The following is a 17,936-nucleotide window of genomic DNA, read 5'->3' as shown; positions in this document are numbered from 1 at the left end:
TGTCTTATTTTCTTCAAGGCCCTGACACTATTTATGGTTACATAATCCAGAGTTCCCAGTTGAGAAGAATGTATGCCTGCAAAGGAGAGCGACCCCCCCCCCCCCAACACACATACACACTTTTCCTTTCACATTATTACCAACAGATCAAAAGAGATGAAATGAGAGCTACTGTACAAGGTAACAACCCATTTATTTAGTGATACATTCTGCAAACTAGAAATTTTATTCAAACTTCAAAGGCTAAAAAAATGAAAGAAAGGAGGGGCGGATATTCAGGGAGGAAGGAGAGAAACGCATCAATTCACAAGCGAGGAATGCAATTTGTTCAATCGACAACACAAATAGTACAATTTAGTTCAGGGAACAAAGCTTTTTTTTAAACATTTTTTTTCTGTCATTCCTTTGGAACTAGAACATAATACAAAATATACAGTTATTGAACTTTGTAAAGTCACTCACAGAGGCCTCTGAGAAGCATTTGAATCAACATTGACAATACTTATCTACAGCACTCTAAAGCTATTCTTGAATGTATTCATATGTAGCAGACATGAATGTATGCGCGCGCATTTTTTGAATGCTTACAAGGTCACCAATATTGTTAAACACTTGCATTTGTTAAATTATGACATCATCTGCTGGAGTGGAAAAAAAAATTATACGAGTAATATTTTAACAAGCTAACATGGAGTATACAAACCAGCAATGGGTGAACATTTGTACCATGTGACTACCAGCACAATATGTCACTATGTTGATACTTCAAGTACCCTACATGGAAGCCAGTTTTAATCTATAAGAAAGTAATGTCAGTAGAATTACTCCTCATAGTGCTCCATTTAACAAGTACTTTAGGGGGTAACATTAGATTAGGTAAGGCAAATCGGTGAGCTTATTAATGAGCTGAAAAAGTCAGCAACGTGAGGCTCAGGTCTCCCTGGAGGGTGACACTTAACCCACCACTGCTAAGGGTCACACAGTAAAACGCCACAACTGAGGTACATTAATATGTACAATAGGGCGCAAAGTGTTAAAATCTCTTTAACTTCAGCCAGGTACACCTCTGTACATTAATATACAGAACCTAGTTCCAGGCAAGCAAAGGTAACCCTGTAAATAGCTTTATAATAGTTTCCCCCCTACAATAACATACTTTTGTGAAAAATAAAAAATAAACGGATTATACAGACGATCAGTGCATATGACCATTGTCATTGAATCACAACCTAAATATAACACATTTCTAGAACCCTGAACCTTGATACAATTCTAGATCTTTGTACTAATTGAATATCACTAAAGTAGATGAGTTGGTGAAATTACATGAGCAACAAGGGTTTGGGGGCATTATTTTAGAGGGGTACTATCTTATAAGACAAAGGTCAAGTTAGCAAAATAAGCTATATTTCGCAGTGGTCATTTTAAATCACCATTTTCATATCAGCACACTTCACTCCAATACTGTACGTCAACATAATGTAGATTTATTCTGCCCAAATGAATCAATCTTAAAGAACATAACTTCTAAAGGCTTTATGAACTGCTCGATTGTGTCAGTTCTGAAGTGATTATTTCAAACACTTGGGGGGGAAATGTTTTCCTATGTATGGTATGAGGTATGGTAGTTTTATGAAACTTTAATAAATACGGACGGCGAGATGGTTGGAGTTGTTTTTTTTGTCTGCTTTTTAAAAAGGTGGGTGATATATTATAAAAGAAAAACTATATTATATTACTAAAAGAAAAACTCCTATACGGGTCAAACCACTGTAAATAACATCCCATACAACAACTTTAGTCAATTTCAGAAATAAAAGTTTTGTAGCAGAAGTTATTTTGATTCTTCAAATCTGTATAAAAGCACAACAATATAAACCAGCATCATTTCAGGGCCATATCCTGGATTGCAGGATTACTAAGGGGAAGTGCAGCAGCTGTAGCAAAAGCCCGACATAGACCTAAAAACAGGAGATGGCCCCTAGTTGCTTAGTGTATGCGTGTTCCTTGTTTAGTACGCAGAAAAATTGCATGCCATGTTCTGCTTAAATGTTATTCACATCTAGCAAGTTTACAATAAGTAATAGATGGTGCAAACTGGTAGACAACAGTGACAATAAGTGACCTGACTTACCAAACACAAGCAATCCAGCGCAAAAAGGTACAGCTTTACAGATGGCATAGAAATGTTTTACTTATCTAAAATAAAAATAAAAAGAGCAATTTTGAAATATACTGATGCGTTCTTTCCAATGTGAGGTTATTGAAAATACTGAATAATTTGCTTAGAATAGTTTTGAGCTTTCATTATTTACTTCATGTACTGTAAATAGATAGGCATATTCAAAAAATAACATACCCACAATAATGTGGCATATATTCCATTAATCCAAAAAGACTGGGATTAAAAATAGATATCGTCTACACAGCGGTTAAATTATTAGTACACGCTTTGTAACTGTGGTTCCTTTTGACATAATGCGTAATAAGCAGGGAGACAAAGGTTTGATGGAGGGGAAAAAAGGTATTTTGTTCCCCTCATTTTGAATTACAAGAGGAACTGTTAATGATTTCAAGTGGACAACCACTTCCACAACACTTCCGTTGGTCTAATGAGCCAATAAATGATGACCATGCTGTTACATGTATTTACAGTAGTGTGACTGATGTTTGATGCTTTTTAAAGCAGCAAATCATCTGCATGGAAACCTCAAGATCAAATCAAACAAAATCCCACTCTCTCAGGGCCATCATTCTAAACATCGTCTTAAATGTTAAGGTAGTTAAGAGCTCTGCAAGTTATATACTGTAATTGTTATAGGGGGGGGGTCTAGTGTTATTTGGCCCACTGTGCCATAAAACAGAATCGGTTCATTCAGGATATAAATTAATCTAACAAATTGTGTGTACTGCAAAAAACACAAAAGAAAAAGACAATCGTTACATTTCATTGGGCCAGTTACAGGTAAAAGTTAGGATTGTCAATTGTATAAAGGAGGAATTATATATGTAGTACATTACTTTGTGTTACATAAATAAAACCAAGCAGAGTTCAGAGGGAGATTAAGGTAGCAAAAAGGGACATTTTCTATATCTAGAATTTTCAGGTCTTAACATCCAACAAAACAGAACATTATCTTGTCCACTGCAAAAACTAACTCAGGCAACATCATTTATTCCTTGATATTTAAGTCAAAAATATACACATACATAAATTTCAAACAATGCAATTTTAAACAATGGAAGAAAATAAATCTGAAATAAAAATTTCTCTTCAAGAAATATACTGTATCTACTTTGTGTTAAATACAGATTTAGTCAGTGACTAGTATTCATCTTTTAAAAGAAGGGAAAAATTAACTGCAAATCAACTCAATAGATCATTCACTATAGCAGCAAACTGTTTTGTGCTCTGACTTCTGGTGGTGATTGGTGGTTTCTAAGCAGAGCGCGCCACAACATGAAGGGAGTAAAAAGGTGCTGTACAACCAGGAAACCTTGATACGTTTAGTGGATTTGTTCTTGTTTTGTGTCAACAAATAAAGACCATTTAAAAAGAACCACCTTTAAGTTGAGAGCCAACTTTCGAACTCAGCTAATGAGATAGGGAGCAGGCGCATTCCTCTAAAATAGTCAGTGCTTTAACTGTTCAAATGGAGTAAATTAGCAGAAATTGTTAGCGGCTATGACCTAAAAATTATATCTGTACCAAATACAAAATCTGAATATTGTGAAAAAAATAATTCTAAACTAAAAACTTGGCATAGGTCATAAAGCTAATAGCATTCAAATCATATGGCACCCATGGTGGGCATTGATAACAATGTATCTTCAGGAAATTATATTAAAAAAATGACACAGATTGTGTGGATAAACTAGTCGAGATGCTGACTCGCTATAAAACATGGGTAAATTGAACTACTTGTTATCATCTGACATTACTTTAGAATATATATACCTTTAAGTTGTTCAAATAGCATTAAGACTAATTTATATGTTGTTGCGTAACAACTAATTGTATCTAATTTTCGCCAAGCTACACCACGCGCCAAATATATAAATTAGGCTTTACACATGTAAACTGTTATCCAACACTTTTGGATTAAGGCGTAATGAGAGCCTCTTGTGTCGATATAGAAAAGATGGCTGGGTGGACAATGGTTAAGCAATGGGGGAGCAATTCCCTTGATCTCCAGCCTGGGTTGATTTGCTATCTGAACTACCATAGGCATTTAGCAAAGTTTAATTTAGGGTTGCACATACAGATCTACCTCTACAGAAATGCACGCAAAAACACACACACACACACACACACACACACACACACACACACACACACACACACACACACACACACACACACACACACACACACACACACACACACACACACACACACACACACACACACACACACACACACACACACACACACACACACACACACACACACACACGCACACGCACACAGAAGCACACTTGAAATTACATGCCTATTTGCACAGACAAACATGGCAAGTGTGAACAGGTTTTTAGATGAGCATCACCTTCAAACCTCAAACTCTCTGGGAACTCCTTTTTCATCAACTCTTTTATGAAGCAGATTTCCTTTTTTCCTTTTTTTTTTTAGTTTTTTCATTTAACGCTTCCAAAATGACAGAAAAACACTTTGCTGTTATTACTTGAGCATGTAAAAGAAAAGATCACTTAAAAAATAAAATACAAAAAGAAAACAAAAGAAATTATTAAAATAATTAGGATTTGAATTGTTTGATATATTGAGCTTACTGTGCTGTCAACCTATACAATTTACCCGTTTCTTAAGGAGCAAAGACAAACTAAAAAACAAAAAAGCAGTAAAGAGCGGAAACATTTAGCGCCTGGAGGACAAACAGTAATATTCACTGAATAGACATTTGTTAGAACTCCAGAAGAGCAAGGTGGTGGAGGTGGTGGTTTGGGGGCAGATAGTGCATAAAGTTAATTTTTTTTGTATTTATTTATTTCTTAGATTTCTTTTAACTTAAAATCAAGCTGCATTAAATACAGGCTGTTTGTACAGGACAATTGCACTTCACAAAAAAGAAAGAAAAAAAAAACAGAAATATACAAACACACAAGGAAATGTGAAATCAAATTAATTACAGCAACAAACAAAACCAAAGAAAACAAATCTTTAAGCTGATTAAAAAAAACTAACAAGCTGAAACCTGGTGAACTCACTCATTATGGATTACTAGTATTAGTTTGGATGAACATAAAAAGGGGAGACAAAAGGGGGAGGATCCTTAACTCCAGAGTGGACTGGTGCCGCACTATTCCAGGTGTGTGTGCACGCATCTCCTCTTCCTCCTCGCATCACATTCCCTTCTTAGAAACCAAACGCTCAGAGTGGCGGAGAGACTGACTGCTGAGCTGAGCTGCTGTGGGGTCTTGAGAGGGTGGCGGTTTGTAAACTCTATGCTGTGTTAGTGGTTGGGGGGGTTGTGTTACCACATGTCATCTGTGGATGCCGAGTCCTTGACAAAAGGAGGAGAGGAAGGAAAAGCCCTTCAGACTAAGGGTCTAAATCCAAGCGTTCTGAGTCAAAACAGATAACAGCATGTACCGCATAAAGTTGAAATGGCATTTCAAATGTGCGAAACTGAGGTCTAATTACGAGTAGAGTCTGAACTGAAGAGCTGAGTAAAGCACGATCATTTTTGCCAGATGTACTCCGTTTCAATCACACAGAGATCAAAAGAACTATGCATCTACTGTATATGAATGCACATGCAAGTGTACATGTCAAACATCTGTACAGCGACCAAAATCAAACTGTTATACAGCATCTCTCAAAAGTGAAGGTCCTTTAAAGTAGTGTTTCTCAATGAAGGTGGTATTACCCCCAGGGAGGTGGCATTACCCCCAGGGAGGTGGTATTACCCCCAGGGAGGTGGTATTACCCCCAGGGAGCATTCAGAGAACGTTGGGCAGCATGAAAAGCAAGCAATATAGTGGAGGTGTTGAGTGAGTGACTTTGCATATCTGAGGGCTAGTACCAATGGACAAACTGTCTCAATACTGCCGCTATTCTTTGATTCTCTCATGATTTCCTTGTTTTATACTGTATATGATTGTTATTATTACAATTTATGGTAAGGAAAACAGAACCAAATATTTTGTCTCTCATACATAAGATGTAACAATAAAGAAACTTTGAAGTCAAGTGAACAGAGGTTAATGGAGTTTTGTACAGGTGGAAGCGTGTCTGGAAAGGCTACTACGCCTGAGGTGAGTTTCAGTATCACTGAAAACTGCATTAAGGACGTTGTGATTGAAACTACAGCTTTCTTGACCCGTCGTTAGAAGCATCGTCCCTTGTTAGATCTACTCAACTGCACCATTGAAGTTGAAGGATTCAGTATGTCACTAATTTCACAGTGGATTATTGATTTCAGGCTGCAGCCAACATTATGAATAGATAATTGTTTCTGTTCCTTATTCAGTAGCCACAAGGTATCTCATCAATACTATCCATTGTCCATGTTCGACAAACGCAGAGGATTCAACAGGTCTTTGTATGAAATTGCATAATAACCTTGTGGGTCATTTTAACTAGCAAATTATCAAAAAAAATGGTTCAGTATAAATTCTTCATGTTATATGACTACAGTATGAGGTGCACTGAAAAGGATCCACTTTGGCGACTAGCAAACCTCCTACAATACAACTATCATGTACCTCCTACGATACAACTATCATGTACCTCCTACGATACAACTATCATGTACCTCCTACGACACAACTATCATGTACCTCCTACGACACAACTATCATGTACCTCCTACAATACAACTATGAGTACCTCCTACAATACAACTATCATGTACCTCCTACAATACAACTATCATGTACCTCCTACGATACAACTATCATGTACCTCCTACGACACAACTATCATGTACCTCCTACAATACAACTATCATGTACCTCCTACAATACAACTATCATGTACCTCCTACAATACAACTATCATGTACCTCCTACGATACAACTATCATGTACCTCCTACGACACAACTATCATGTACCTCCTACAATACAACTATGAGTACCTCCTACAATACAACTATCATGTACCTCCTACGACACAACTATCATGTACCTCCTACAATACAACTATGAGTACCTCCTACAATACAACTATCATGTACCTCCTACGATACAACTATCATGTACCTCCTACGACACAACTATCATGTACCTCCTACGATACAACTATCATGTACCTCCTACAATACAACTATCATGTACCTCCTACAATACAACTATGAGTACCTCCTACAATACAACTATCATGTACCTCCTACAATACAACTATCATGTACCTCCTACAATACAACTATGAGTACCTCCTACAATACAACTATCATGTACCTCCTACAATACAACTATCATGTACCTCCTACAATACAACTATGAGTACCTCCTACAATACAACTATCATGTACCTCCTACAATACAACTATGAGTACCTCCTACAATACAACTATCATGTACCTCCTACAATACAACTATCATGTACCTCCTACGATACAACTATCATGTACCTCCTACAATACAACTATCATGTACCTCCTACAATACAACTATCATGTACCTCCTACAATACAACTATCATGTACCTCCTACAATACAACTATCATGTACCTCCTACAATACAACTATCATGTACCTCCTACAATACAACTATCATGTACCTCCTACAATACAACTATCATGTACCTCCTACAATACAACTATCATGTACCTCCTACAATACAACTATCATATACCTCCTACAATACAACTATCATGTACCTCCTACAATACAACTATCATGTACCTCCTACAATACAACTATCATGTACCTCCTACAATACAACTATATACCTCCTACAATACAACTATCATGTACCTCCTACAATACAACTATCATGTACCTCCTACAATACAACTATCATGTACCTCCTACAATACAACTATCATGTACCTCCTACAATACAACTATCATGTACCTCCTACAACACAACTATCATGTACCTCCTACAATACAACTATGAGTACCTCCTACAATACAACTATCATGTACCTCCTACAATACAACTATCATGTACCTCCTACAATACAACTATCATGTACCTCCTACAATACAACTATCATGTACCTCCTACAATACAACTATCATGTACCTCCTACAACACAACTATCATGTACCTCCTACAATACAACTATCATGTACCTCCTACAATACAACTATGAGTACCTCCTACAATACAACTATCATGTACCTCCTACAATACAACTATCATGTACCTCCTACGATACAACTATCATGTACCTCCTAGAATACAACTATCATGTACCTCCTACAATACAACTATCATGTACCTCCTACAATACAACTATCATGTACCTCCTACAATACAACTATCATGTACCTCCTACAATACAACTATCATGTACCTCCTACAATACAACTATCATGTACCTCCTACAATACAACTATCATGTACCTCCTACAACACAACTATCATGTACCTCCTACAATACAACTATCATGTACCTCCTACAACACAACTATCATGTACCTCCTACAATACAACTATCATGTACCTCCTACAACACAACTATCATGTACCTCCTACAATACAACTATCATGTACCTCCTACAATACAACTATCATGTACCTCCTACAATACAACTATCATGTACCTCCTACAATACAACTATCATGTACCTCCTACAATACAACTATCATGTACCTCCTACAATACAACTATAATGTTCCTCCTACAATACAACTATCATGTACCTCCTACAACACAACTATCATGTACCTCCTACAATACAACTATGAGTACCTCCTACAATACAACTATCATGTACCTCCTACAATACAACTATGAGTACCTCCTACAATACAACTATCATGTACCTCCTACAATACAACTATCATGTACCTCCTACAATACAACTATCATGTACCTCCTACAATACAACTATCATGTACCTCTTACAATACAACTATCATGTACCTCCTACAATACAACTATCATGTACCTCCTACAATACAACTATGAGTACCTCCTACAATACAACTATCATGTACCTCCTACAATACAACTATCATGTACCTCCTACAATACAACTATGAGTACCTCCTACAATACAACTATCATGTACCTCCTACAATACAACTATGAGTACCTCCTACAATACAACTATCATGTACCTCCTACAATACAACTATCATGTACCTCCTACAATACAACTATCATGTACCTCCTACAATACAACTATCATGTACCTCTTACAATACAACTATCATGTACCTCCTACAATACAACTATCATGTACCTCCTACAATACAACTATGAGTACCTCCTACAATACAACTATCATGTACCTCCTACAATACAACTATCATGTACCTCCTACAATACAACTATCATGTACCTCCTACGATACAACTATCATGTACCTCCTACAATACAACTATCATGTACCTCCTACAACACAACTATCATGTACCTCCTACAATACAACTATGAGTACCTCCTACAATACAACTATCATGTACCTCCTACAATACAACTATGAGTACCTCCTACAATACAACTATCATGTACCTCCTACAATACAACTATCATGTACCTCCTACAATACAACTATGAGTACCTCCTACAATACAACTATCATGTACCTCCTACAATACAACTATCATGTACCTCCTACAATACAACTATCATGTACCTCCTACAATACAACTATGAGAACCTCCTACAATACAACTATCATGTACCTCCTACAATACAACTATCATGTACCTCCTACAATACAACTATCATGTACCTCCTAGAATACAACTATCATGTACCTCCTACAATACAACTATCATGTACCTCCTACAATACAACTATCATGTACCTCCTACAATACAACTATCATGTACCTCCTACAATACAACTATCATGTACCTCCTAGAATACAACTATCATGTACCTCCTACAATACAACTATCATGTTCCTCCTACAATACAACTATCATGTACCTCCTACAATACAACTATCATGTACCTCCTATGATACAACTATCATGTACCTCCTACAACACAACTATCATGTACCTCCTACAATACAACTATGAGTACCTCCTACAACACAACTATCATGTACCTCCTACAATACAACTATGAGTACCTCCTACAACACAACTATCATGTACCTCCTACAATACAACTATCATGTACCTCCTACGATACAACTATCATGTACCTCCTACGATACAACTATCATGTACCTCCTACAATACAACTATCATGTACCTCCTACAATACAACTATCATGTACCTCCTACAATACAACTATCATGTACCTCCTACAATACAACTATCATGTACCTCCTACAATACAACTATGAGTACCTCCTACAACACAACTATCATGTACCTCCTACGATACAACTATCATGTACCTCCTACAATACAACTATCATGTACCTCCTACAATACAACTATAATGTACCTCCTACAATACAACTATCATGTACCTCCTACAATACAACTATGAGTACCTCCTACAACACAACTATCATGTACCTCCTACAATACAACTATCATGTACCTCCTACAATACAACTATCATGTACCTCCTACAATACAACTATCATGTACCTCCTACAATACAACTATCATGTACCTCCTACAATACAACTATGAGTTCCTCCTACAATACAACTATCATGTACCTCCTACAATACAACTATCATGTACCTCCTACAATACAACTATCATGTACCTCCTACAATACAACTATCATGTACCTCCTACAATACAACTATAATGTACCTCCTACAATACAACTATCATGTACCTCCTACAATACAACTATGAGTTCCTCCTACAATACAACTATCATGTACCTCCTACAATACAACTATAATGTACCTCCTACAATACAACTATCATGTACCTCCTACAATACAACTATCATGTACCTCCTACAATACAACTATCATGTACCTCCTACGATACAACTATCATGTACCTCCTACAATACAACTATAATGTACCTCCTACAATACAACTATAATGTACCTCCTACAACACAACTATCATGTACCTCCTACGATACAACTATGAGTACCTCCTACGATACAACTATCATGTACCTCCTACGATACAACTATCATGTACCTCCTACGATACAACTATCATGTACCTCCTACAATACAACTATCATGTACCTCCTACAATACAACTATCATGTACCTCCTACAATACAACTATCATGTTCCTCCTACAATACAACTATCATGTTCCTCCTACAATACAACTATCATGTACCTCCTACAATACAACTATCATGTACCTCCTACAATACAACTATCATGTACCTCCTACAATACAACTATCATGTACCTCCTACAATACAACTATCATGTACCTCCTACAACACAACTATCATGTACCTCCTACAATACAACTATCATGTACCTCCTACAATACAACTATCATGTACCTCCTACAACACAACTATCATGTACCTCCTACGATACAACTATCATGTACCTCCTACAATACAACTATCATGTACCTCCTACAATACAACTATCATGTACCTCCTACAATACAAAGTCAACAGCCACCGCTTTTCACCCGAAATTAAGGTGTTTCACGCAATCTCACCCAGATCCACTCCCTGCTGTACAGGCACCATGACCAAACGTTATGAGTCGCTAATGCAGCGACAAGGAAACAACCTCATGCCGGCTTCACACCCACAAACAGTACACTGCCAATTGTGTTAACTGGAGCAACAAGCCAAGCCAGAGGTACCGCTGCCAGGAATTGAACCAGGGTCTGTGTGGTGCTTAGTAAGTGAATATTGTTTCTAAGTATACTATGGTAATCGTCAGCAATGAACTGAATTAATAGCGTAGGCGATTAATTTAATATTTTAGTGGTATATACACATCATTTATATACCACGTGGGCAAATAAATAGATGGAAAGTGGCCAGTAAATTCTTCAGTGTAAATGTAACTATGTACAAATTAATTTGTCAACAATTAAAGGTTCAGTGAAGTCCAATCCAATGCTTCCAGTCCTAGTGGTATTGGATGCACACATTGGATGCAAGACTAACCTTTATATTCCACGCAAAAACACGTGCTTGCATTAGCCTTTCAAACGTAATAATTTGTATGCATAAAAAATGTCTGTCTTAAATGTATGTAATGTTTACCTCATTTTGGAAACATGTTCTGGCATTACCATCATTACTTAACTGCATCTCATAGCAATGGCGTTTCATTATAGACATAATTGATGATTCTGCCACAAGTAAGGAAGCTAGGTAATTTCTGATACAAGCTAATAATTAATTGATATAGAAATGTTCAGAGATGTGTGAAGCTGTAGCTGGATCCAGCTATTGGATGTGCAGCTACATGTGCCATTTTCAACTTCAAAATTCATGGACAAAGGGGCAAGCAGCAGACACTCTGGCCTAACCAATGGGCTCCATGTACAGTTGCACACAGAATAACTCTTCCTACTTCCTTCACTTGGCATTGAATGAAATGGACCTTCGGTTCCATTTATACACTCAGAGTTACACACCCATAGAGGGCCATGTGGAACACACTCAAGGACACCTCGAGAACTGCGTATATCTAGTGTGCGTCCGAGCATAGGCATGGTAACGCCCCGCCTGCCTCTGATTGGCCTACCGACACTGCCCGTCTCGACTGTCCTCCGAGATGTGGTTACGCCGTGGTGGGAAATAATACAAGAGAATGACAGCTTGGCACGCTCGACAGAATGCAGCCTTATAATTAACTTGTAAGATTACCGGTATTTATTTGTAGAGTAGCCATACTAATAGTTTATGCCGTTTGATTTGATTGAATGAACACGCATGATTTGGGTGTGTACTTCTAAACAAAGTGTTAAGTGTTTAATCTGTTGATTATCGTGTATTAATCTAATTAAAGTAAACCAATACTATATTATACTAAAAAGGATAAAGGTGAAGGGAAAAGAGACCTTCTTACAGTACAATAATGTTTCACGTTTACACATACAAATAAATTACACAATCAACAGAAACACTTTATTTAGAACATTACTCAAAGCAGGCATAAAAAGTATTAGTTTGCCTCTTCTACAAAAATAAAACGTACAAGTTACAGGCAGTTCTCTTATATCATACCGATACTGTAGTATTATCTCCCACCACCTTGCAGCAGAGAACAGACTATTCAGCATAGCTATATCCACCTCAGTGGACAGTCAAGACGGCAGGGTCAGTAGGCCAATCAGAGGCAGGCGGGGCGTTACCATGTCTATGCTCAGATGCACATCATTGGGCTGCACACTGAATATGTAGCCACGTGAGTGAAAGGAACCCTTTTAAATTGTATTGTTCAGCGCTGATGATTGGTGATCTCCAATCATGTCATGGAGGTCAACAGAGTGCATGGAGGATTTTATTTCAACAGAACACTACACCTGGTGATTTCACTAATGGGATCCCCCTCTATGCATGAAGACGTGTTAATTAGGGAAATTACCTGGTGTAGTGTTCAGCGGGTTAATGTTAAACCTCATACACTACGCACCTGCAAAAAGAGGTGGACAACAAAAGGGCTAAGGCTATTATTGGCACAAGCTAGAATGAATTCAGGAAGGCATGATTCTTAAACATAATTATGATCCTAATAAATGTTTCTCCTTTGAATGTCCTTTTCGGACCCCAAATTATTTTGGTGGGTACCCAGATGATTTGCTTAATGTGCAACATTCTTTTCTTACTCAACAGTAAACAAACCAACCGATCTACAAACTCACAATGTGAGGCTATATTTAATGTTTTTGTGGGAGCGAGTCAAACTAAATGTAATGCCTCAACTCCTATAATTCCATGAGCTTATCAGGGTGGGGGGTCCCCAGTTCAACTTAAAATTACTGTAGGGGTTTGAGAACCACTGCTTTAAATGCTCCACCTTAAGTTATTTTGTTTAGTTTGCAAAATTGACCCTTCACATGAAGGTCATCTCATTTGAAGACTTAGCATTTTAAGACATTAGAAGACGTATTAAGATTTAGCCCTGACGAGTGACTATGCAAAAAAAAATCCTTCAATAGCTCCTTCCTTCTACTATAAACTTTCACTAGTTGTGCATAAAAGTACACTCCATAGGTTTTGGTGTATTTTGGAAAAAGAGACCGAGCATGAGGTAAATTACAGCTAAACCAACTAAATGCAGAGTCTGCAATAGGCTATCATCATGCACATGCCTGACTACCTTTTCAGTGAGTAACTATTACCACATGCTGAATGATCAGTTTGATATGTACACTACACAGAAATCTTAAGTCTAGTTTACAGTGGTCTCAAATTTGGTGACATATCATTCAATAGATATCACTTCAAACGGCAAAAAACCTCTGATGCCCAAACCTTTAAACAGAATTATGAAATCACAGATGACAATTTCCAGAAAGAGTTACATGGGAATCAATTAATGGTCCTTCAGACCAGGATTGTATTGTAATGAAGATGTTGAAATGAAATGGATGACAAATACTGTATATGGATGGACGACAAATGCAAAAACTAAAAATATGTACAACTGACACATTGTTCTTTTCCGCCATCAATAAACTGATCCCAGACAAGGACAAACTGGCATTTCTGGCACCAAAAGGGCTCTACTGTACTTTCACTTAGACCCATTGTTAAATCTGTATGTGGGTGCCTCCATTGAAACATTAAGATACCATTCGATTTTCTTCGGTTTTTTAACATTCAGGTCATGTGAACCAGTGTTATTAGTCTTATTCACCCCACTGCAGTATACTGCACTACAATGTAAAACAATCCATGACTTACATTGGTATAATATTCAAACATCCCTCCTCAATACTATTAATTAATCACCACAGTTGAGAAGCAAGCTTGAATGAAAAAAACATGGCTTTCCTAATCATCACCTTTCAAATATTGTTAATAGCCCTAGAATGTCTGTAATCTTACAGTACATACATTTCATGTATTCCAAATACACAGCCATATATCAGTCCCATCAATTTCCTTCCCCTGTCCCATAATCCCATCAATTTCCTGTATTTCATGACACCATTCCAAAATTGAAATAATAATGGAATGAAATTAATGCCAGTTTTCATTGTCAGGAACCAAACAATAAGCTTGGAAAATGGAACAGGAAAATAGTTTTGTAGTCCATTTGTTTACATTTTGTTTTTGATAATATTGCATTACAAAAACTCAAATTACTTTTCTGTCTGCAAATAATTTACAGCTGCTTACTGAATAGCTGTAAAAATTAATATATGAAAGAAATACTTCATATCATATAAACAAAAACAATTGTTATTCTCGTTATCAATTCCTTTTTTATCAATCCAAGTTCTTATCAATCTAAATTGTTGCTCGATGTGAGCTTGTAGATCTTCTGCTATTTTGGATATATGTTTAAAATAAAATGTAATTGCCACAATACAATAATATTATAGTCACAATATCCATAGAGGTATTTGGTGAATATAGCATATTTGATGACACCCGACTAGGATTCAGAAACCTCAAGCATCCCGGATTACCACTAGACAACAGCGTTATCATCTTGCTCCACCGTGTTAAATATAGTATCGGCATGCATGGGATAATGTTAAAAATGTGGGGCGATCACACACACACACACACACACACACACACACACACACACTTTTGTTTTGCATACACAAACAAATGAAACCTACAGAGAGTCTCTTGGTATACTTACTGTGTCATCACTTCGGTAGGGGTTAAGTTTGTTGTATACTGCTTCAATAACGCTTCGTCTGAAGAGAAGAAGAATACACAGGTTACCTTTCCTTGATCAGTGCTCAGATTAGTCCAACCAATTTTATGTATGTTTTGTAATAAAGATCCCACGACTTTTCATTTAGCATTTTCATAGGCCTCATAACACAAAAAGGTCTCTTACTTGCTTGCCAGCTCTCCTCCAGGGGGGAGGTTTGGGATGCTCTCAGATGTCAATGTCCGCATCACATGGACCAAATCGGGAACCCCTTCATCACCTTGCTTCTTTAGGATCTCTGTTGAAGAAGCAAAATAATTTATTATCTCGGCCAGGTCGGAACAGCCAGGGGCAGGGATTGCCTTCTACTGTGAGTGAGTCTGTAAACAGCTAATCGGATCGGCATGAAACTTTGCATGCACACTTTTAGTAGGCCATTGAACATCCAGCCCATTTTTGAGTGGTGCAACCACTCGTATAGACAGCTATGTGTGTCCCTGGGTCCCTATGTCCGAGCACGAAAATAGCGTTTGGTTAGTATTCACCACAAATTGTCACTCTTGCGCAGCCTATAAAGCTTTAACCACACCAAAGGGTCAAGATGGTTTTAGCGTTGTCCCTGTGGTGTGATATGTCCTGTTGCACATTGACGCACATTGACGTCCCTAGTGATTCAACGCATGGAATTCAGCTCGCCGGAAGCAGGCCGGCATCCTGGGCACGTTCCTGTGGGTCTGGAACTTCCGGGGACCCCCCCCCCCCGGGAAACTACACACAGAATTGCACCACTCACTTAACATGGGTGTGATTGTTTTCTAATCTGCAATAAATTAGGCACAAATGTGCTTGCGAGTCATGTGATATTACATTCATGGGATGGGCCTATTTTGTACGAAAAAGATCATACATCACAAAGGCAACATCCAATCATCCCCAAATAGTAATCATCACATGTTGAGGGGCCTCTACAGCGCACCTCTGGCCATAGGGGACACCACAGAAGCAAACAGTTGCAACACCTGTCGCACAAACCATGTCCCCCACTGCAGCTTCCTCGTTTGCTGAGGCTGTCAGTACTGTCAGTTGTGGGGACTGACAGTACTGACTAGACAACAAGGCCTGTCAGAGATCTGCATTCCGGAGGAAAATCAAGCAAGAGTCGTGCAGCACTACGGAGGACCTTCACAGACGATGTTGCGTATCTCTGGAAAAGTTGCAGACACTTCAGAAAATGTTGCAAGGAAGTATGCTCCATTACCATAGAGATGCATAAGATCATATTAACTTCATTGTTTTGTCTGGGGACAAAACAACTCCTGTCATGTCTCTTCCCATGTCTACGCCAGTTTAATAGGGCTGAAACTTTTCCCAAATATGGAAATAACTGATGTCATAATACTGAGGTAATAGATGATTAACTTCATAGACAGCCACATCAAGTCCAAAGATCCACATGGAAGCCACACGGTATTAGACCCTGTCTTGTTTAATTCATGATGAAGACAGTTTTACGTCTCCTGGTTTGCCCTGGGTTTCCCCGCCTGTTCCATAGTCCAACACTCCTACATCAATCACTTACAGTAGCTAATGTTAGCTCACAGTATTTCGACAGGTATGGTAACAAAAGTCTTGCCGTTTAGGCAATGCAACAATTAAATAACTCAGCGGTTTGGCTCACATGCACCCATTGCAGCCGGTGTATTTGCATTTGTATTAAAAAAAACAATGAACTAACAGTTAAAGAATATAAAACGTGATGACATCAATCTGTCTTTGCTATTGATTAAATAAGGTCTATTTAGTTTAAGTTTATTAATCTATAATAAGCCTTGGAATAATACAAACGAATATATGGTACAAAATACCTTGGGCTAAACAGCAATTCCCCCACATTTCATATGGACACAAATTCATATATCTACCTTCTACTCTGCTCTCCAGGTATTTATCAAGCTCCGCCTCACGTTTCACAGCCTCAGGAGAAACTTTTGGTGCCCCTGGGAAAGAGATCAGCACCACACTCATATTGTCCCGACTTCCCTGTTCAAAGAAAAAGAATGTACAGATTATGTAGATCAATTTT

General features: G+C 37.8%; 1 protein-coding gene across 2 annotated transcripts in view; it reads right to left on the bottom strand.

Annotated features, from left to right (window-relative positions):
- ppm1aa (protein phosphatase, Mg2+/Mn2+ dependent, 1Aa) overlaps positions 1 to 17,936 on the bottom strand; it is a 30,584-nt gene that overhangs the window by 9,620 nt on the left and 3,028 nt on the right. The window contains exons 3-6 of one of the 2 annotated variants that reach the window (XM_080784412.1): positions 17,776 to 17,893; positions 16,040 to 16,151; positions 15,836 to 15,893; positions 211 to 5,519 (exon numbers count right to left, since the gene is read on the bottom strand). In XM_080784412.1, coding sequence (XP_080640538.1) covers positions 5,490 to 5,519; positions 15,836 to 15,893; positions 16,040 to 16,151; positions 17,776 to 17,893 — 318 coding nt within the window. In that variant the 3' untranslated portion in view covers positions 211 to 5,489. Of the gene's footprint in view, positions 1 to 210; positions 5,520 to 15,835; positions 15,894 to 16,039; positions 16,152 to 17,775; positions 17,894 to 17,936 lie in introns of those variants that run through there. The other variant, XM_080784411.1, reaches the window with a different exon arrangement.

This window comes from Protomyctophum bolini, assembly GCF_963924005.1.
Source record: "Protomyctophum bolini genome assembly, chromosome: 15".
Lineage (NCBI taxonomy): Eukaryota > Metazoa > Chordata > Actinopteri > Myctophiformes > Myctophidae > Protomyctophum > Protomyctophum bolini.
The sequence above is the reverse complement of the archived record's forward strand: the minus strand, read 5'-3'. Positions and strand labels throughout refer to the sequence as shown.